The 23,323-nt window shown below is 39.4% G+C and overlaps 2 protein-coding genes across 3 annotated transcripts in view; one reads left to right on the plus strand and one right to left on the minus strand.

Annotated features, from left to right (window-relative positions):
• Positions 1-5,803: 5,803 nt before the first annotated feature.
• Positions 5,804-15,654, minus strand: hyal6 (hyaluronoglucosaminidase 6). The gene is made up of 4 exons (XM_085283117.1): positions 15,515-15,654; positions 9,334-10,287; positions 8,886-8,975; positions 5,804-6,896 (listed from the first exon to the last, which is right to left on the minus strand). Exons 2-4 carry the CDS (start codon positions 10,252-10,254, stop codon positions 6,408-6,410), a joined length of 1,500 nt encoding a protein of 499 aa, XP_085139243.1. The 5' UTR covers positions 10,255-10,287; positions 15,515-15,654; the 3' UTR covers positions 5,804-6,407.
• A 4,060-nt stretch (positions 15,655-19,714) lies between these two features.
• LOC146570222 (actin nucleation-promoting factor WASL-like) overlaps positions 19,715-23,323 on the plus strand; it is a 28,669-nt gene continuing 25,060 nt past the window's right edge. The window contains exon 1 of one of the 2 annotated variants that reach the window (XM_085283120.1): positions 19,715-20,224. In XM_085283120.1, the coding sequence (XP_085139246.1) occupies positions 20,120-20,224 (105 nt within the window). In that variant the 5' untranslated portion in view covers positions 19,715-20,119. The remainder of the gene's footprint in view (positions 20,225-23,323) is intronic. The other variant, XM_085283119.1, reaches the window with a different exon arrangement.

Here is a 23,323-nt window from a genome sequence, read left to right on the forward strand (position 1 = left end):
AGGAGGCCAGAGTGAGTTAAAAATCTTCACTAACAAATCCTGAACAGGGGGAGCACTAGGAACATGGGAAAGACCTGAGGGAAGCTGAACTGACATTCCAGCAAAGGACAAGGGTAGACTGGGATAAAGTCCAAGAAAAACAACTCATACATTTAAGAATTATTAGTTCGGGCTTTAAAATCCAGAAGTCTGGTTCAAAATCAAAAATGTACTCACTTATCAAGATATAGTATTGCAAAATTTTTACACTTTCAAAAAAGTGTCTTCACTTTGAGAAAGAAGAGCTTTTAATAAAGTACAATTCAAGCCTTTGGACAAAGTCAGGAAAACTGAAAGACATACAAATATTACCTCAGTCTGTGTGTGTGTGTGTGTGTGTGTGTGTGTGTGTGTGTGTGTGTGTGTGTGTGTGTGCGTGCGTGCGTGCGCGCGTGTGTGTGTGTGTGTGTGTGTGTGTGGTTTTGTGGGCATGTGTGTGTGTGTGTGTGTGTGTGTTGAGGGGCATTTTTTTGAACTCCTCAGGCAGTGTGATCCCGACAGCACATTCGTTTCCACTACCTCTGCAGATGAAAGGCACATACCATGAACCCAAACTACCCTTTCTTCACCTCCTCATCCCCCTCACTCACTCACTCACTCACCCATGTGCGGAAACCCCAGCGTCGGCTGGCTGTCGTGGTCATAGGCTCCTCGTGGGCATATGGACTTCATTACAGAAATGGCTATGCTCAGACAGCATGGATCCTACTGCTGCTTTAATGACCTCAGTTGTAATGAGGCTTTGAGAATGAGAAGGAATACTTGGCTAAAAATGGTGCCTGGAATCAATACTTACCACATGATACGTTGAGTTTCAGGATAAACAAAGTTGATTTTCTTCAGAAAAATTTGCCAGGCATTTACTTCTCCACTACTACGATAATTTAGTTTTGATAGACCAGGGATTGAAAAAGCATAATTGTGCTTGTTGGAGAAAAAGGCCATCAGTCCTTCAATATTTGGGGAGTTTCAACTTTCAGAGCCAATTCAAATAATTTCCATTTTGTCATTGTTACGTTTAGATAAATGTTTGCAGTCATGTATTTGTTAATTCAGTTAAACACAGTACTAGAAGGACAGTAAAACATTGTTAACTGGCTCTCAAGAAAAAAATAGCTGTGTTTTATCTGTGAAGCTATAGTAACAAACATTTTCCAGAAACCTCTGTGCTGTGATTTGCTCTATAAACAGACTGAAACCTATCAAATATGTCATTTTTTAAAGAAAGCACTGATATACCTATAGCCTTTCTGATTCTTTATTTAACAAGGAAGGTTTGATATTGGTTTTTAATTACTCTGTATCTTAGTGTATGAATTTCTTTAATAGAGTTTTATCTACAGTGCTTAACAAATTACACCAACACCCAATGTGAGGTTGTTGCCACAGCTGCCATAGATCAGAATCACAGTATTAGTGATTTAAAATATTTGATATGTTGTAATTTTATGCCAAAATATAATTATTGTTGTTATCTGTGAGTATTCAAATGTACTGTTGCCAACTTTTTTGGTGGCAACGGTAGTGTGGAAACTCAGGCAACACGGAATAGGCATGACACATAGGATTCTCTGGATACACCAGAGGCTGAGGCTCCTCAGCAGAGACTCCAGCTGATGGTGAAGCCTGGGGCTCCTCAGCAGAGCACCCAACCAGTTTCACTAGACAACGACATCAGCTGCTCCACCTCAGGATTAACCAGAAACCAGAGTTAACTGGACCAAAGTTTACTGGGGATTGCAGCTGAGGTACAGTCTCTGCAGTCTAGTCTTTATTGCTTTTATGTTGGACCTGGAATCAACAAGATGTGTGAATCATTTGGAAGTTTGTGAAGGCTATAACTGTAATCATCCATTGGATGTCACTGGTAGGCTCTGTCTTTGAGGCTTTGAAGCTTCAAATCTTTTGTTGATACAACCAGGAAGAAGAAATACAAAATACAAAACTAAAGAAAATCGAGACATCCCAAACATCAAAATGTGCAGTTACATTGCATTATGTATTATGGACATCAGAAAAGCTGATTTTAGGGAAAGCCTTTGCAAATCAGCATCCCTGAGAGTTCAAAGGGAGGTTGCTGAAGGGTGCGAAGCCTAAATCGAAGTCCCATGAGGGAAATGAGGATCCAGACCTACAAGCTGTCGGCCTCTAGGCACCTTTTAGAAACTGGGAGATCAGACACGATTCATTCCGACTGAGTGCTGAGCGTACAACACAAACTGCCTTAATCGATGCCAGCTTACCTCGTTGCACTTGTCCAGCTTGGACTGCAGAAACTGCAAGACGGTTTCCACTGTGGCCCCATGGGGTCTATCAGGCAGTTTAATTCCAGGGGCAGGGGGGCCTTGTTTCCAAGACAGTATTTTAATTTTCTCACAGTTATCTTTCAGTAACCATGCCATGTGTGTCAAGGAATCTGCAAAACACCTCTTGCATAACAATGTGGCAGCAAGTGACAGAATGATAGTGTTTACCCTTTCGGACAGGCCTTAATCTGTTCTGCCTCTCAGCCTGATGTCATCAAAGTGGATGAATAATCTTTGGATTACAAGTTTCTCTCATCTTAACCTTTAAACTGTGAAATGATCAACAAATGTGTTTGATATTGCATGCTTTTTTTTTCAATCTCATCATACTGTGATGATGTGTATGACACTTATTTACTTATTTTCACTGAAACAGCAGCCCATCTCTAGTGTAGCAGTATCACAAACTCTCCATTCTACATTCAGACCTTTGTTCCTGTGAATTGTAGAAGTACCAGCAGTTGTATCATTCACTTCTTTTAAATGTATTTCAGTAGAAAGGACAAAATTATGTGTTTTCCACAGGGTTTATTATTATCTTTGCTGCAGAAATGGATACAGTTTAGTTTTCTTTTCTTCATTTCAATGAGTTTGTAAGATGAAACCATCTAGATCATCAATTGCTGCTGTTTGGACCTTGTTAACTGCTTGTGTACAAAGAATGTAAATGTTTAGCTGCATTGACTCCCCGCCTGTAATCAGCAACTGTAGATACCACTAGTGGAGTGGCAGTAGAAAGATAATAACCAGCGTCTTGTCTGGGACTCCGTGTCTGTGAGTTTCCTGTTTTATTCTGAAGGTCTCTGTTTCATGTGAGTGTGTTCGGTTTACGTTTCCCCTGTCACGTCAGTTCTGATTTCTCCCAGGTGTGTTCCCCTCCTGTCTTTCATCCCTTGATTATTGCTGTGTGTATTTAAGCCCTGTGTGTTCTCCTACCTGTTGTTGGTTTGTCTGCGTTATTTCCCTGCATCACCCTATTGTGGTTCCCCGAGTGTCCCTGCATCTCCATTTCAGGTCTGCTTGTGTTAGATTTTCCCAGTTTAGTTAATCTTAGGTTCTGCACTTGCCACCTCCTTTGCTGCTTGTTCTATCTCTGTTGCAATAAAGCTCACTCTCATCAAAGTCAGTGCTTGCATCTTGGGTCCTACTTCCAACCTCCACTCATCTGCCACTGCGGACGTGACAGTTACACACTGATTTTTCTGATTCTGGTCTTTTCATTGATTTGCTGATGTTGAAAAAAAAAACCTTTAGATGAACATCAGTCAGCATTAAGGCCCTTCAGAGGTTCAGGCCAGTAAGCTGGAGATGATTTGTTAGACAACAAAAAAGGTCACTGAGAGGAAACTCATGTTTAGTCTCTGCCAGGTTTACTTGCAGACACGCTGAACATCCACCATGAGAGCTGACACTGAACTGCAGCTGATTATGGTTATTAGTTAAAGTGCAGGAGCTAACTAAAGTCTGAGGTTTTTAAAATTACTGGTCTTTGGTGTCTGTGTACTTAACACATATTGAATGATGAACCCTAGAAGTTTATTTTCTAAAGCAGAGGTAGGATACAGCACTAAAAAAAAAGTTGAACTCTTTAACTTCTTGGTCTCATTGAAGAAGTTGAAGGAAACAAACAGCAAAACACTGTCTTTGTTATTTTTTTTTAAACCAGCTGTGCTGATGATGTAATTTTTGTCTGTTCTAACAGGTTTGTGTTAAGAAAGTGAGGAAGATTATAACGTTAGAAATATTAGAAAACAAAGAGCTTGTGATATGCAGATGGGGAGGGTCTTTACACCCTCGGCTGTCAGTCATCTTAATCCATTAACAACACTGACAGAAGCTTGCTGCGAGAATAATTTAGCGGTGTCAGCGTCAGCTAATTATATTTTATTATATTTTAAAAACAAATCAGTTCTTGTTTGGATTTGACTGATCTTTCTTTTTGAGATACACTTCCAAACAGCTTTCCTACACTTATGCTATTCATCGATCATTTACTGGAAGTATCATGATGATGGCAGAGTGCTGGGTTGTCTGAAGTGTCACTGTGGACTCATAATTTGCACAGATAGCTCATCATTGCTGTTGAAGTAGGTCTCAGCTATGACCAAATTAAGAGAAATCATGCAACGCTAACTTCAATCCCCTACTACTACTTACCCGCTTGCATGTTTACTAATTACTGTGTTAATTCACACTAGACCACTTCCTCTCGTCCTACCATCCTCTGCTCCTCTAGCCTTTATGATCACCTGGACCCCATCAACATCTTACTTTAATAAAAGTGAATTTCATGTTTAGTGTAATATTTTTCTGATGCAGTCTCACAAACTCAAAAGTGCCTGATGTTTTTGGGCATGCTTAAAATTATCACCACAACTTTAATATTGTGTGAATTCAATTTAAAGGACAAGTGTCATCTCTGGAAAGAAACTGCGGTCAGTTTGCATGTGTTTGTGAATTTTCACCTGTTCCATTATGGCTGAATCACTGCTGATTTCAAATTTATTTCAAAACCTTAATTTGATGTCAAAAGCACAGTATGTAACATGTAGAATGGTGTCCTTTTTTAGAGACCATCAGAAATTTGTGGTCTTCTGGAACTTGTATTCTCTCATTTGTTCCCTTAATATTTATAGCTACATACATTCACACTCATTTGTTGCCAATAGTTTTGTAGTTATGGGTGGTTTATTCTCATTTTTGCACCTTTTTCTGTTTTTCTTCCCACATGTGATTTCTGTTGCTGAACTGATCCTGCCTGCTGGCTCTCCTCATCTCATCATTCCCATTTGCCCCCTTCTGAATGCATTATGTTTAGTAAAGATAAGCTATTTATTAGTGTTCTGAATCATATATCAAGTGAAGGTCTAACACATTGAAAACTTCACGTATATCACTCATTAAAATGATAGTGAGAACAGATAATTGACTTTAGGCAGAACTAATTCTAGTAAACTCTATCGCTTGGTTTAAGTAACTACACTCAAACATTGTGAATTTTTTATGAATAGTTAAACCATCACAAATACATTTCAAAACTCCATAGAACCCAAAACACAATGGTGGTTTAGAGCTACCAATTGTTTTCACTGATTTTTAGCTAAAGAGTGTTTGTTGTTTCAAAATGGAGAAAAGGAAGCCTGATGCGTAACTCATGGGTGAACCTATATGTGTGTATGCTCTGCTTTTCATTGGCTTCAGTAATGAGCATTATAACTGCTTTAAAAGCCTTAACTTAAACACGTCCTTGACAGCCTGTGGAAATTTTTGATAAATAAGATAAGTAAGTAAAAATAAATAATAATAAGTCTTCACTTATCCCGTGTAGCTCCCATTTGGAACAATCCAGATATTTGTCCAAAAGTTAGAACCTACTGACTTTTGCATCATGGCATGTAAAGGGGATAGAAAGAATCTAGAACATATTATTCAAGAGAGAAACTTTATTTTGTTGCGAGAACTTGTATCAAAATATGGAGTTAGTGACAATAAAGTTCCTGAAAACCAGCAACTTAAATTCATCATACAGAAAAAGTTTAAGCCCAATCCACTGAATTTAGAAAAGCCTATATGGATTACAGAATTTTTATATTTCTCTCCTCCCAGATTGTCATCATTTTCCCTTCAAATGGAAAGTAAGAGCACCTTGAGGCAACATTTTTGTGGTTTGGGATTATATAAATCAAACTGAATTGAAATGAATGCTGGTCAGCAGCCAACAGTCAGGTAAAACTAAAAACAAAGACCAAAAAACAAAAACTCAAAAATATTGTTTAGTGGGAACATTATGGGAATCTAAATTTGCAATTTGTGACATAAATAAAACCGCAATGTACATTTTTCCTGAACTGAACTTTAACACAGAGACAAACATTGTTGCCTGGATCAGACCACGATCAGACTGAGTTTTGCATTTATAGGCCAAATCTGAGAATTTCTCATTCTTTCAATACAAACAGTTTTCTTCAACTAGGGGACATTGGCATGAACTGTGGCTGATCACACTTGTGGTCTGGCAAAGACTTTACAGCAATTCTCTGGTCCTAAATAAAATCTTTGTGTCTACAATATGAGAGACTTGATAATCAAACAAAGTCCCAGGAATATGATGACACATAGACAGAAGAAATGGAGTGACAGGAGGAGCAGGATGTCTCCCAGCAGATTGATCCCCTGAGGGCGAAGTACCGGCACAGTGGGTTGGAGTGGGGGAGGAAGAGGAAGAGGTGGCATAGTCTGAGGTACCTCACAGTAAACACCTGTCCAGCCCTGGTAGCACTGGCAGGTAAACTTTTGCTTCATATCCAGGATGTCGTGGTTGTTTAGGTGGCCACTGATGTGAAAGCGAGGGCCGCTGGGAGCTGAGTTGTGGTGGATGTGGAAGAAGCGTGGGTTCAGGTGTAGGTAAGTGTCTGAGTCCAGGCTCTTACGGATGCATCTACCGTTCTTTTTGCACAATGCTTTGCTGCACAGCTTAGCTGCTGATGTGACATTGATGACATAATGTCCCAGAGGACCATTGATGTACTTCTTCACCGTTAGGCAGTTTCTCTAGGGGAGGAAGGAGAAATTCTAAGTCAAACGTATAAGACATTTATTAGAATAATATATTGTATTTAATTTTCAACAGCATTGTCAACACCATTAGCTTTTTTATTCCCTACTTTAAAGACATTTTCTTGTGCTGAACTGTCATAAAATATAAAGGCTAAGAACTAGAAAAGCACTAATAAATTATGCCCTCCAATGACTAATATACTGCTTTAAAGTTTGGAGGTGATCCAATGAAAACTAAAGCATTTGATTAATTTGAATAACCCTGACCTTTGACCTATGACCTTGAAGCATTACATAGTAAAATGGAGTATTTTATTATGTTTACCACTGTAATTTATAGACAAACATGCAGCCAGAAACAGAGTGAAACCGAAAGAAGCTCATTTCAAATCATTTCCCCTCTGTCTTATGAAAACGGTATTATTATGGGGCTCACCTCTAAATGCGCATGAGGACAGAGTGAAGAGTTTTAGGACAGTGCCAAAGTTTTGGCAGTGCAATAGGAGCATTGAGCCATCTGTGCAAAGTGCTGATTAGTCACTGATTCTGATAACGTGACTGGTTAAAATATTCTCCTCCTGAAAGTGAGAGTCTTGCAAATACATATACCATAAGGCCAGCCACAAAATTACTCTTCATAACTTTCAGTCACAAAACTGACACTGAGCCTCGTTATGTTAACATCTAAAGAAGTCTTTTGGCTACTGCAGACATTAGTAAATCTGGGCCCAAATGGGCCTTCTTTAAAATACCAGCCTTGTGAAGGGATATTTTCACAGAGTGTTTTTGTTTATAAGACCTCCATAAAACAACAGGGTTAGAACACACTCTGGCATGTTTGGCAGTCCATCGTCTTGTAGTTTCAATATAGCTAACATCAAGGCATCACATTGGAGACTAGTGTAAGGTCTTTGTTTCTGTGTTTTCAGACAGTAAAGGAACTGCACAGAAATTAGTGTGATTTTTTTTTCTGTTTTTTGCATGTACCACAGTGATTTTGAGTGGTGGTGGGCACTGCAGACTTTTCTTATGTTTTTCCCCCCTTTGGGTTGCAATGTAAATTGTCATGCACTTGAGCTTTGACATGTGGTGTTTGCTTTTTAAATATATTCCTTGCAGTGCTTCTCGTGTCTTTTATATGTTAGGCCACTGTAGTGCAGCACAATTAGTTTTATTTTAGCAATTAACTTATTTTAGAAGGAAGTTCTTTTTTATTGTTTTATTTGGTGCTGCTTTTGCACATCAAGACTTTAGCTCATTTTGAAAATGGTGGCAGTAAAATGTCTCAAAGGTTGGGACAGAGACATGTTTACCACTGTGTGGTATCTCTCCTTTAAATAAAAGTCTGTGATTTTTGGGGATCTCTAGAGACCAGTTGCTGGTTATGTTCACACATGGCTTCTTCTTTGCATTATAGAGCTTTAACCTACATTTTTGAATGGCATCCTCATTACCATCATCAATCCCAGCCAATCTACCTTAACTCTTCTATCCCTCTGCTGACGGTGGCCTCTAGAGGGTTTTCATAAAGTCGTCCTTCTGATGGTCGCCTTCATTACCATTGTCAGCCTTCAGTAATGGACACACAGGGCCTTTGTTGGCACCATCAGTACAGCCAACCCTCCTGAACTCCATCTCTGGCACTGCCCACCTGGTCAGCCTCCTGAAGTGGCCTGTCTTCTCCCCTGACCTCTTGGCCCAGCCACCGAACTTTGTCTCCTCTGCTCACCTCCTGACTGATCCGGTGGCCGATGAACTATTTCATCCTTGCCGTGGGCCAAACAGTCAGCCGCTGAATTGCTTCATCCCTGCCCCAGGCCACCTCCCAGCCCCCAGAACTACCTGATGGCAGCCATCAAATTCAAAATGAGCAAATATTTTTCTTATGATAAATTTTTCTTTTTTTTTTATTTACATTTTACACAGCTCCTCAAATTTGTTTAAATCTGTGTTTCTATTTTTGTCTGTATGTCTAGCAGTTACCTGTGATTGAGCATACTCTGAGGATCCCCAAAGGACGACACCTGATGCTCCCAAGGCAGCGCTTTCCCCAATAGTATGAATCAGGTCACTCTTAAAGAAAAGGACAGGTGTATATTTTGCCAGTAAACACTGTTAACACTTCAATTTATGATGCCTTTAAAGAGATCCAGCAATTCTTTATATCCACCATTGCACAATCTATTAATTTTCTCTTGTCTACAACCATCTTTGTGGTAAATACTAGGATATGTTAACATCAAAAGAGCAAAGCAAAGCAGGGATAATTGTGAAGTGGATCATAAGGAAAAATGGTCCCCCAAACATTGCAAAATATTGCAGTATGTTGTATATAGCTTAATTATTAGGCCAATAGACACTTTTTTGCTTTTTAAATGTGTCCAGTTGGCACACACACCATGAAGGTGTAATTAAAGAGCTTAAGGCCTACCTCTGACAGAACTACAAAGGTGTAGGCATAGAATGGTCGGGAGTAGACAAACACAGGCAATGTGAAATCCGCACGTGCAATGGATGCAATCCTCATAGCTTCCTTGACTCGATAATGGACAAACTTGACTGTGTTAGAGGAGGACTTTAGCTCATAGTCTAGGTAGATGGATGGATAGAGGGCTGTGCTCTCCTTCCAGAGCCATATCAGATGGTCATTGCGAACATGTTCAACATTTGGACATTCCCCAGTGTAATGTTGTGGATGTTGTTTGTAGCCATAGTTGTAGCAGTCTGGAAACAGATAAAACCCCCACAGTCCACCTGGTCTGCGACCTTGAGCCAGTGCCAAGGTCAGATTCATGAAAGCTTGTCCAGCTCTCTCAAAGCCTTCCTTCGCTTCCTTTTCAACTTTGCTCTCTGGCCAATTTGGGTGAAGTTTTCGGATCTGTTCCCTGGACCTTTTGCGGTAGATGTCTTTAGAGCCCCAGTTTCTGACCCACTGAGGCCTCCAGTTCTCCCAGTCAATGACACCTAAACCTCGGAAATCTTTGTGGGGGATCAACTTGTCAATGTCAGCCCGGGCTTTTCCAAGATGTTTGGAGATGCTTTGGTTCTGCGGCAGGCCACCATTTATTGGGATCCCAGAGTTCGAGTAGTATGGGTAGTATCCCAGACGGCTGTGGTAGAAGATGGTGACATTTGGTCCACTTAGAGTTTCATTGAGGTTTGCTACAATATCAAAAATGCTAAGGTCCAAGTCCACCTTGAATCGAAGCCGACATGACTCAGTGGGAGCATTCCAGACTACAACAAAAGGCTTATGAGGTATCAGAGGTGGTTGGGTTGGTTTGGTCTGGTCACCATCAACTATGCAAACCCATAAGACCAGCAGCAGGAGATGGCGTGCCATTAGCACCATGGCCCTTGATTCCTCAAAGAACAATTAGTAGTCCTGCACAGAGAGAGAGAGCAGATATTACATTTTCAGAGGGAAAATAAATGCATTATGAGCTTCAATGAGCAGGAACAATCATGAAGCACATAAGTGATGAGCACTGAAGTGAATGCTCTAAATTCCCCAATAATGCAAGAAACAAAGCTACCTTGTTCTGCAAAGAGCAATGGAGTGAATATTGGTGCAAATGACGAGAGAGAGAGGGGCTGGTAAAACCACACACTTTTTAAACATTAAAACCACCAATATGAGATAGTTTGAGGAAAGTCTGTGGTGAATTAGCAAAGTGTCCCTTAAAAAAAAATTGCAGAAAGAAATCAGAAAAGCCACAGTAATATTTTGTCATGAATTTAAAACATAGTTAAATTTAGTAGAAAGTTGTTAGTGCTTCTGGAGGCAGTGAACAACTTCTAAATGTGGATATCATCTTTTCATAAATTAACTTAAATACCTAAAAACTTAACTGTTATTTACTACTGCATGGCTCAAACACACCAACCACAAAATGCAGACATACCTGTGAGTCATGGTGCAGGGGACAGTCTCATATTCTAAAGGTAAAACTAGCCACAAGCTTGATTTATAGTCACTCCAATGGCTGTATGCTGTATGTCATGTATGCTGGTATTGGAAGGCAATTTGCTGCATGCTTCTTGTGAATGAAAGAGATCGCCACTGAGTAAATTAATGATGAAATAAATGAAAGTACTTACAAGAAGAATTGAAATATGTTCAGTTGATGTGCCTTATTATTCATTCACTCTTCTATAGGATTATGGTCATTTAAAAGCTACTTTTTAAAGTATTAAACACTGATCTTTAAAATGTTTTATATTTTTAAAAAAAATGTATTAGAAATTTCATTATAAAGACCTCGAAGTACACTTTGCAAGTCCTCCTTTTTGCATTAAGTAGTTCAACCCGTTGTGGTCTCTGCTAACACAATGATGGTCATCAACCCAGCAACTCTCCTCACCCATCGTATCATAGATTTGCTACATGAAGGAAAATGAAGCACAATCCAAAGGGTTTAACAATAAATATAACTCAACAAACTCAAAACACAACATGCATATTATTTTAGTTAACATTTAGAAGTTTTGATACTGCACATGCTTACATTGATGCTTTCCCACTAGCCAACCAAATTAAATATTTATACATGTTGATGGTAAAACGCATAGACTTCAGTCAAAGCATAAGAATGTTTTAACAGAAATGATTGCAGTGAAATTAAACATTTAAATAGTGCTTATTTAAACTGCAAAATAGTAAAAGTGAATCAAAATAGGTTTCATGAACTCAAAAATGTAACAGGAACTCATATTTAACTTAACAGTTTAAAAACTATATAATGCCTTTAAGTAAATATCGTACAAATATGACAAAGCTTGAAAATAGGTTGTCTGATATTTGCCTTTTCATAATCTTTTCAGTAGTGTCAGAATGAGACACTTACTTACTAAATTCTACAAAGCATGTTTGTTTTAAATCTACAGTAGAAACCCCATTGTATATATAGTCATGCACACATGCAGTAGGACAGGCAAACTCTTGTTTAGCCTTTTTCAAACTAAGACTGTTATTTTCTTCGATCACTGTTCTCTACAGCTTTTTATGTTACACCATCATCCACTAATTGCTCTTGGAACCCCTCACAAGCAAGTAATCATATTTCATTTTTTCCAGAGTTAGGGGAAAGACATTGTGGCCAGTCTCTTAGGAAACATGGGTACTGAGGTTGTCTCCAAGAACGCATGGAAAATCTCCCATCATTCTTTTTTCAGGACTGTAACCAGAGCAGGGGAGCAGGAAACCACTGGTGGGCTGAGGCTTCTCTGATCATTTCTGCTTTACATTCATCTAAGAAAGCCCTGGATTGTTCACCAATGATTTTAATGGCACAAGAAGTGTATGATTTCAGTAGTTTTGGATCAGTAAGTTGAGAACTGCAGAAGAATGTGGACGAGAAAAAGGCAGTTACAGTCACAAATAAGTTCTTGAAAGATTATCAGAAGGTTTCCTCCCACTCAGATTAAAATGCATTTCTTTAGGCAGTGTGTTTTGCACCAGCTTCAATATCCTGCAGACTGAATGTTTTTTTCTGGTGATGCTAATCCAAGACAAGCAGAGTGTGGTGAAGGCGCTCAGGCTGGTCTCCAAACCACTGAAAGCAGGAACCCCTGGAAACATGGTGATTTCAGACCACAAGAAAGACCCCCCAAGTACAAGATCTGAGTATAAACATCCACATGAGATTCAATTTTATGTTTCATCACAGATGAATGCAATGGAACTGTGAGTGAGACGCAACTGAATTCATCTGGTCCAGACTGGAACAGGAAGTAAACTGTTGTTGTCATGTGTCATGATTAACAGTTGGTTGATCCACCCCTTTGATCTAGATCAAAATATCTAAACAGCTATAAACTAACTATAACTCCTGGATATTTGGTATTAAATTTTGGTCAAAACTTGATTAGGCACAAAATGGATCCAAGTTTACTTTGTATATTTTTTCATTTTTAGGGAAACAAACTGCTTTGAAACGTGATTTAGTCACTGGTTATCACTTAGGTGATCTCTCATTTCATCCAGTTTCATCAACAGGTTGTTCACTTCATTATTTGTCTTTGTTATCAACTAATCACGTTCCCACTGGCCTCATCTCAGAACTCATTCTGGGTTCATAGCTTTAAATATTAACATATTCAACTCTACTAATGACCTCACTAAAGATCTTTTTTTTAAAAACATTAGCATTATTATCCTTAATGTGTTTAATACACCCACCAATATTGGTTTTCAAAGCATTATTTAAAGGTTTAAATCATAATGTTGAGCATATCTGCATTCTGAAGTCAGCCCTGTGCTTTGATAAGTAAAGTAAATAAAGTGTATTTATATAGCAACGTTTCACAGACAGATGTGACAAAGTGCTTCACACGAGAGGTAACGAAGCACAACACAATCATAAATGCATCATAAAAGCACTGGTCTAATTAAAAGCTTTTTGAAATAAAATGTCTTTAGCTGCTTTTTGAAGGTCTATGAATTAATGACCTCAGTGTACAAAAAGAGGTGTATATATATATATGAATCAAATCAGCAATATAGTGAGGGGCCTGTCCATGTAATGTCCATGTAAAATTTTAAAATGAAATCTAGATCTGATTAGGAGCCAGTGTAGCAACTTTAAAGCAGAAGTTATATGATTTCCTCTGTTTGAGCGAGTCAGTAGTCTCGCTGCAGAGTTTTGGAGAAAAATAAAATAAATTTAAAAAGCAGATTCTTACTATCCGTTTTAAGTTTCGCTCCCAGGAAAAGCTTAATCACAAATAACAACTAAATTACTGAGGCTACGCTTCTGCAAGAGACCTAAATCACCCGGTTGCTGTTTAATGTCAGGCATTGAACTGTCCGGTGCAATAATCAAGGTTTCAGTTTTGTCTGGCTTTAGCTGTAAGTAGCTGTTGTTCAACCATTGCTTAATGTTTTTTAAGCAGTCAATCAAAGCGGAGAGTTGGTAATCTTCAGAAGCAGTATGACTGAATATCATCAGCCAAAGGATGATAAGAAACATCAAGAAACTGCTGTATTATCTGGCCTAAAGGAAGAATGTATATTAAAAACAGAATAACTCCCAGCACCAAGCCTGTAGGAACTCCAGCACCATTCAGACATAATCTGATTTGCAGACACACTAAAACTCCTGTCAAAGTAGACCAAGAGTGAGAAGGGGGGGCCTCACTAGCAGAACAAGAAGGAGGCTTTGCGGAAATTTAGGCATTGATCTTTAATCTTATCAACTAAAAATTGAAGAAAAGACACACCAATACTGCACTGGGGCACGCAGTAAGCACAAAAAGCGAAACACCATATCGATGCATGTAATGTTTGACCCATCACTACCTGAAATGTTAGCAAGCAAGCAAGCAAAAGTCCTTTTCTGATGCAGATAATGCATTGCTGTGACAAAAAAATCATGTGACTAATGACAATGTCATGCGGAGGAGAGAATCATATCTTGTCTTAGGTGTTGTTTGTGTGTTTACATTGTTTGGCTCGTTATCATCCACTGTACTAAAAAGCAGAATAAGAGCCACTTTAAGAAAAAAAATTAATTTGGGTCATTTTGAAAATAAAGTCGAAATTTCAAGATTTAAGTCAAAATACTATTTTGAGAAAAAAGTCAAAATACTATTGTTTTGTCCTGTAATGTTAGATATCAAACTGCACCACTAGAGACTGGTGCCGTAAAAAAGAAGAAAATGTTGTCCAGCAAAAGTCACGATTGCAAACTGATAAACATACATGTAATTTCCTGCTGCATTCAGTGATGTAAGTTTATGTGCCTTGTTCATTAAAAGGCACTTGTTCCTTGCTGAGGACTTGTTTGATTATCAGCCCCCAATACAACCACTTTGAGAATAAAATAACTATATGATAAATAATGGAGCCCTGAAATAGAGAAACCTGATTTAAAAGTGATACATGTCACTGAATAAAATACACACTAATGAACTTACTTTAGAACACATTTTAGTATACTTCAGTGCTAAATCATATACCTGTTACTTCCGATTTTTACTGAGAAAATTCACTGGGAAATATATCCTATAATCTTTGTAAACAACAAAATGCAAATGCTTAACCTGCAGAGCAATGATATTAAAGTGAGGCTAAGCAAATTTTGTCCAAATGGAGTGTACTTGCAATAAACCGTTTCTTTCTTGTGAATATTTTAAATAAGTAGTTGCAAAAATGTTTCTTCCATCTCTGTTGTCATGCTGTGTGATGTTAGCATTGCTGGAAGCTTGAGGCAAAATCATATGTTCAGTAATATCTTAGCCTAACATTGTCAATCTGGCAAATTGTCAAATGAGTTGCCCAAAACTTGTGACAACCCAGTACCTACATATGATATAGACATTTTTAACTGTTATTGAATGATGAGTCTTTTTGTCTTTTCACACTGGGACAACGGCAAAGGACAGTAGCTCACTGCCAGGCACAGTCACAACTTCTCACAGTCTCGGTTAAGGGCAACTAACGATTTTCCACCGTTTTGCTTTTTAATGGCCACTAACTACCAAGCAAAACTTCACACTATTAGCAACTATGGAAATACTGATTCCTTGTCTAGTATCTGCTATTTATCGTTTGATGAGGTAAAACAGTTTAAAGAAGCTATAATAGCAATTTTCTTGAACAGATTACATACCTTCCCCTTCTTTACTGAATGTGCTTCAAATTAAGACCTGTTGGTGGATGACTGCCTCCTCTCTTGGTGTTGTAAAACTCAGAAAATCTCCATCTGATAAGCTGTGAATGATCTCTTTGTCTCTGCACCCAATTCTTTTGGGTCCCTGGGGTGATATCAGGGCAGAAATGCCCGAGTATTGTTTTGTTGTCCCCTCCTCCAACGTTACTCAATACTCACAAAGCCATCTTCATAAAGAAAGTCTTTAATAAATGCAACATATTGACAACAGTTAGGATTAATTCATGGAGGGTTTTGTTTTGAGAATTTCCTTAAATGACCAGATTTTAGATTTTAAGAAACGTTTTAATGTGAAGAAGAGAACACTTTAGAGCAACAGATGGTCAGAGCATCTCCATGACCATGTTCATTTACTCAGTCATGATCAGAGGTGGAGAGTAACAAAGTACATACCCTTGATTAATGTATTGTAGTAGAATTTTTAAATATCTGTGTTTTACTTGATTATTTTTCCTTTTTCCTTTTAATCCTTACATTTTCACACCAATATCTGGACTTTCTACTCTTCACAATTTCCAAACAAGCTTGTTGCTTTTGGTTTAAGACATTTGAGGGGAGTCATTTTTTCAAGTCAATGCATGCCTTTATACAATCACCTGCTTCCCTTGATGCTCTAATTTCCATGTTTGTACACATAGGTGGCCATATGCACCACCCTAAGGGAGTCCAGCTCTGTTCCCATAACATTACTGGCCTTTGCAGATCAGTTTATTAGTGAGGATAAAACAGGAGTAACACATTTCCTTCTCTGTGTACCAGTTAAAAGTCTTGCAGCAGCATTTTGGACCAGCAGAAGATGTGACAAGGATGACTGGCTAATACCAAGGTATAACAAGTTACAGTAATCCAGTCGAGTTGTAATAAAAGGATGGAATACTGTTCTGAGATCATTTTTTGACAAGATGGGTTAAATTTTGGCCAGTTACCTATGCTGAAAAACCTGGATTTCACTACTGCTCTCACTTGACTGTCAAACCAAAAATCACTATCCATTTTAAAACCCAAATGGTGACAGTGGCCTTTCCATACTGTGCTAGAGGGCCAGTGTCCACATGAAAATAGCCCACCAGTGACACCTGGCCGAATAGACAGAACCTCTGTCTTATTTTCATTAAAATTTTAAAAAACTAAAAGTCAACCAAGTTTTCACTTCCTCAAAGACAGTCATTTAGCACTTGAATGGAGTAGTAATTTTTCTCTTTTAGAGGCATATAAACCTGCATCTCATTTGCATATAAATAGAAAGCAGTTTTGTGCCTCCTAAAAATAGAGCCAAGGGGCAAGCGATATAGGGGGGAAAGCAGAGGTCCAAGTATTGATCCCTGTGGTACGCCACACAAGACTAGAGCTGAGGAGGATCTGAAATCCAAGAAGACTGACACAAAAAGTTTTCTTAGACCTAAACCACTGCAGAACAGTGCTACAAATGCCTACACAGTGTTCCAAGTGAGATAGTAAAATATTGTGATGCACCATGTCAAAGGCAGCTGTTAAGTCCCTGAGAACGAAGACCACATGATCTCGTACATCTGTAGCCAGGAGGATGTCATTAACAACCCCAAGTATAAGATTCTGTGTTATGCAGAGATTTAAAACCCATCCATCTTTTTCCAGTTATCTGGGGCCAGGTGGTGGGGGCAGCAGCCTAAGCAGAGAAGCCCAGACCTTCCTCTCACCAGCCATCAACCGCCATCCTCCAGCTTGTACGGGGGAACACCAAGGAGTTCCCAGGGCAGCCGTGAGACATAACCACTCCAGCGAGTCCTGGACCTGCCCTAGGTCTGCCCTGGGGCCTACCATCATTTGGGACATACCTGGAACACCTCACTCAGGTGCCCAGGACGTATCCTGTAAGGTGCCCGAAACACCTCAACAGGTTGCTTTTGATGTGGAGGAGCAGCGGCTCTACTCTGAGCCCCTCCCAGATGGACGAGCTCCTCGCCCGATCTCTAAGGGAGAGGCCAGCCACCCTTCAGAGGAAGCTCATTTCTGCAGCTTGTATCCGCAATCTCGTTCTTTCGGTCCCTACCCACAGCTCGTGATCATAGGTGATAGTTGGGGGATGATCGACCAGTAAATTGAGAGTGTTGCTTTTACACTCAGCTCTCTCTTTATTACGATGGAGCAGTTCAGCGTCCGCATCGCTGCGGCTGCAGCACCAATCTAGCTGTCAATTTCCTGCGCCCTTCTCCCATCACTCTTGAACAAGAAGTGATGGTTTTAGATGTGTCCTTGATCCAACGCAGCTGATTTAAATGGCTAAATTACCTCCTCAACATGTCTTGAAGTTCTCCAGAGGCCTGGTAATGAACTCATCATGTGATTCAGGTGTGTTGACCCAGGGTGATATCTAAAACCTGCAGGACTCCGGCCCTCGAGGCCTGGAATTGCCCACCTCTGCTCTACAATGCTTCTTTTCCCACCATCAACCAAGGAAGAGAAAAGCATGAGAAGATCACCATCTAGTGGACATTAGGGTACTTTAGCAATACCATATAGGTGGCAGTAAAGTAAAAAGAAAAAAAACAACAAACAAAAAAAATCCCAGCTATTTAATAATAAAATTGTAAGTACAACAATATGATTACCGAAATGTACTGAACGTGCAAAAAAAATTCGATAGCTTTGCAATAAAATGTTTAGGTAAACTATTATAAATTCATATGATATGATATTGATAGTATTACACGAATCCTAATAGTGTAAATACAAAACAAACAGTGAAAAAAAGTATAACCATCTTGGTTTTGCATCATCCCTTGTGCTAGAAATCTCTTCTGCCTCTATTTAGCAAGAACAACTTTCCACCCCCAACCCTCTCCACCATCTGTTGAAACTAAGATAAACTAATCAGCTTTTTAAATAACATTTTAAGCAAACAAGACTTTTTTACAGGATAAAATCCTTGGTCCCAAAAATGACTACCAAAGTTTTCAATTACTGAGATCCTGCTTCATGAGAACATCGTAGATTGTCGGTGCTGCTTCTTTGAAACTTGTGACCTTTGCTCAGTGTTTTATACTGCAGAATGTAAGAGCAGCTGGTCTCCAGATTAGTGTTGGTGTTAATGCCACTGATGTACTTGCTGCATGAAGACAGGTCCTGCATGAGACTGTCTGTCCATTTGTCACCTCAGCATTCACAAACTTCAACATTTTATTTGTTTACCATTAAAATATATTTTAGGTTAATTTGATTGTCACAGCAGAGCATTAACATTGTGCTTCTTGATATCAACATGTCTTATACAATGAACAGCCAACACATTATGCTTCTGGACTGGTCTTCTACAAAACCTTAAAAGGCACCTTGTTGTGTCTGGCACTAATATGTTAGCAGATCAAGTTTTGAAACTTGAGCGTATAAGATGTCACTTATCATTGTAGGCTCTGTTGGTAGTTGTTCACCACTACTGACTGGAATAATAAGGACTGCGGATATGTGCCATTCTGGGCATTTTGCAGAACACCAGAAGAGTGGAAACAGTAGAAAAGCAGAAAAATGGTTAGTGGTCAGGTCACGGAATCAGGTTTAAGTACTTAATTAGACAACTATAAAGATGTAACCTGTAAAAATAATGTCATAGGGAATTATCATAGAGAATTGAGCCTTTTACCACATTATTTTGGTCTCCCAAAATCTATTTCTCAATGTCTGCAGTGCTTATGGTGGTTAGAAAGTTCCTGGTTAAGAAAGCAGTAAATCAAGTCTATTTTACTATGTTTAAACACACATAGTAGGCTACATACTGCATACTGCACACATTATAATATGTACAAGATAAAGTAGAATATGTATAATATAAAAATAAATTTTATATCTGGATTAGCACAAGAATATAATGTTATTTTACAATCCAGTCGGTTTAATTTCAGGCAAATGATAATGATAAAGCTAATTGTTTCCTTACAGAGAATTTTCTTCATACTTCCACGCTCTACATCTACTGGCATCCCCCTGCCCCCCACCCTTCTCCCTCTGCAGAGCTGCATTTCTGCTGCCGCATGGGATGAACCGTTTTTGTTTTCAGCGACATTTTATTCTTACCACGGAAAATATATATATAATTCAACAGTTTTACAGTGTTTAATGTGTCACATCTTTCGGCTTTTCTGCCCATGTTATCTGTATTATAGCGGATATGGGCAGATTTTGTTGAAAGCAACACCCCTCTGCTGTATCCTTAAAGTGGTTTGCTCCCTCCTGCTGCCATGTTGGATGTACGCATTACTGCTGCAGTCGCTGGAGTTTCCGAATGAAAGTTGAGCGTTTATCTGTCTACGTACACTTAACGAGTCACTGGTTTCACATTCAACATCAAACTGAGAATACAAGGGTTTTTCCTAAGCAGGAGCCAGACTGGAAAAGAGATCGCAACCACATCCTCCTCCGCCCTCCTGCTCGGAGTCGAACTGAGCGGAGATGATCCGGTTGCAGGCCACAGCAACCGGAGCCCGCATGGATTTTCTGTAAATACAGCCGTTTGTAGTGCCCGTTCCAGGGATAACTGCATTGTTTCGGGGTCGACTACAAGATTCTGGTGCCATGAACAGCCACCCGCCGCCCCGCAGGGCGGTTAACGTCGGCTCCCTGCTCCTTACCCCGCAGGAGAACGAGTGCCTGTTCTGCTACTTAGGCAGGAAATGCGCCGTAAGTTCCTGCGTTTGTTTACCACCTGCAACTTAAAAGTAGGTGCAGGTGTATTCACTTCACATTGTATGGGAAATGCATGTGCTTCTCAGTCCAGCTAGAATAGCTTAAAATTAGATGAATGAGTTACTCAACTATTCATAAATAAAACATAAAGATAAATATGGTCAGGGGGGAAATGGCCAGCGATAAATAAAACTTTTAATACAATACTTAATACTTTAGTTGGGCAATTCCTGATAACCTTAATGAGTCAGTACTTTAGATGCTAAGCCAATACATGGAAGAAAAAACATTTAAGATGCATGCAGGTGTGCATGCATATCAAGGGGGAGGGGGGGAATTTATAGAATCAATGCAAGTAAATGGACTTTTAGCTCATTGTTTTGGTTTCCGAGACTGTGTTTTTACAGTTTTCTTTCTTAGTGTCAGCATTGTTTATGCTCGCTCCTGGTAAATAAGCACAGGTACAAAGCTGAGCTTGGCTTTCTTTAAAGATGAACACAGCGCATTTGTGCTTTTAGGTCCTCATCAGCTGGATGCAAATGATAGCCACAATAACAAAATAACAACAGAGTTCTTCTCGCAGGTGATAAAAGCAGCTTCTTAAATTTGCTATTAAATTTATTAAAATTGAAGCTCCAATAATTACTGTTATTCTGCTACTAAAGGCAAAACCATTAAGAAGCACTTGACTCACTAGTGCAACTCTCAAACACGCACTTTAAAGCATATAACCTGGAGAGTAAACAGTGTCACACTAATTTAGAAAATCTTAATTTAGCCTGAAAAAGAGTTTGTTGCTCTATAAAAAAAAAGCCCTTTATAACGCTGGGACATCTTACTATCAATCAGTGATGAAGAACAAAAGGACAACCCAGGGTTTCTTTTTAGCACTGTAGTCAGGATAAGAGTCAGAACACTGAACCAAGCATTCCTGTAATATTAAACTGTCTATATTCTTCACAAATAAAATTCAAGAAAACACAAAAACACTCAGACAGCACAAGGGATAGCTCTTGTGTTTTCTAAAACTTTTTTTTAATTACAACACGCTGACGTCAGCCTTTTTTTCCCTTCTTTTTTTAATTGCAATATGATGATGTCTCCCCAGCAACATTATGATATCATAGGGTAATAGGTGATATTTAGTCAGACTCTTTCTCTCCAATTGATTTTTCTCTCTGGTTTCCTTCTTTGAAAATAAGTAGATTGACAGTCTGTCAGCATTACCTGTACATGGTGTTAATGTGCTGTGTTCAAGGCTGGGCTGTTCAACAATAATTAAAAAAGCCGAGAAGCCTGTTGGGTTATGTACAACAGGCCTTTAAGGTGGCTGGAATTAAACAATCACTTGACCGAACTGTCTTAGCTTAGGCCGATGTCCAACCTTTATTTTATCTCAGAATTTCTTGAAAAAGCAGTTGTAAAACAGATAACTGATAATCTGCAGAGAGGTTTAATTTAAGATTTCCAGTCAGGTTTCAAAATTCATCTCACTACACTAACAGGATTAGTGAAGGTTACTTATGGTCTTCTTGTGAACTCGTCTCTGTTCTTGTCCTGCTAGACCTCGTTCGATACCATTGAACATATTGTATTATTACAGAGATTAGAACATGCTGTGAGTGTTACTGTGCTGCATTGGTTTGAATCATATATATCTGACCGACTCCAATTGGTTCACGTAATTGGAGCGTCTTCTTCACACACAGGTTAATTATTGAGTTCCACAGGGTTCTGTGCTAGAACCACTTTTATGTACATTGTATAGGCTTCCTTTAGGCAGTACCATTTGAAGGCATAGCATAGATTTTCATTCATTTAGTTAAACTGCAGGAATGTCTTAAAGACATTAAGACCTGTGTCGATCTGTAGGACCAGCACCCCAATACAGCTCCGTCAAATTAATCCTAATCTCTGATCCCATGGATCTTACCCAGTAGGCAGTACAGAGCTTATGTGGAGCTGATGGGTGAGGGGACTTGCCCAATTCTAACTGCCTCAAAAGCTCTCCAGGTGTCTACCCTGCCTCCTCTCATGCGAAAAAACGGGAGTCTGAGTACCCTTGCAGGCCTGGCATCCAGTAGCCACACCTCTTAATGGCAGCTCCCCTCCAGATAGGTTCTCTTGGAAAATCATTGGTTTCATTTAGTGACTTGGGAAAGTCCCAGGGGTCTGTTACTTTTGTAAGGCTGAAGTGGCCTCTAAGAGCTATTTATATTAAAGCAGATTAATACTCGGGTTTTTACCTGTACTGTTTAACAAAGGGCTAAAAAGGTAATGTCCATAATGTAGACTTTTGTGATGCAGGATATTTTATTAAAGTAATTTAGAATCAGTAAAACAAAAGCAGAATCAAATAATACTAATAAAAACAAAATCAAATCACTTGAATTATACATATCTAATTAACCTACTCTGAGATAATGCTGACCTTGTTCTGATCTTTGTGAGGAAAAAGGTTAAGAGAATAAGTGCGCCTTGGCCTCCCGGCCTCCTCCCGGTGGGACATGCCCCTCATCCAGGACTCACCCAGGAGGCATCCTTGTCAGATGCCCAAATCACCTTAACTTGCTCCTTTCAGTGTGGCGGATCAGCGGCTCTATTCTGAGCCTGTCCCGGATGGCCGAACTTCTGACCCTGTCTTTAAAGGAGAGACCAGCCACCCTTCAGAGGAAGCTCATTTCTGCCGCTTGTATCCGCGATCTCGTTCTTTCAGTTACTACTCACAGCTCGTGACCATAGGTGAGGAAAAGGACGTAGATCGACAAGTAAATTGAGAGCTTTGCTTTTACACTCAGCTCTCTCTTCACCACAACAGGCCGGTAGAGCATCCCCATCATTGCAGCTACAGCACCAATCCATCTGTTGATCTTCCGCTCCCTTCTCCCTTCACTCGTGAACAAGACCCTGAGATATTTAAACTCCTCCACTTGGGACATCAGTTCGTCTCTGTCCCACAGTGGGTACTCCACCCTTTTCCGTTAATCGCTACCTTATCATGCTTGAGAGGTTTGTGTCCCAGGGATCCCAGGGGCTATGTTCTCAGGGGACTTTTGCCTCCTGTACGGTCTCCCATGGCAAATTGGTCCTGGG

Source organism: Mchenga conophoros, linkage group LG7, assembly GCF_057382185.1.
Source record: "Mchenga conophoros isolate Kocher_MC1m ecotype Shallow Benthic linkage group LG7, M_conophoros_male_GT1.1, whole genome shotgun sequence".
In the NCBI taxonomy this organism is placed as follows: Eukaryota; Metazoa; Chordata; class Actinopteri; order Cichliformes; family Cichlidae; genus Mchenga; species Mchenga conophoros.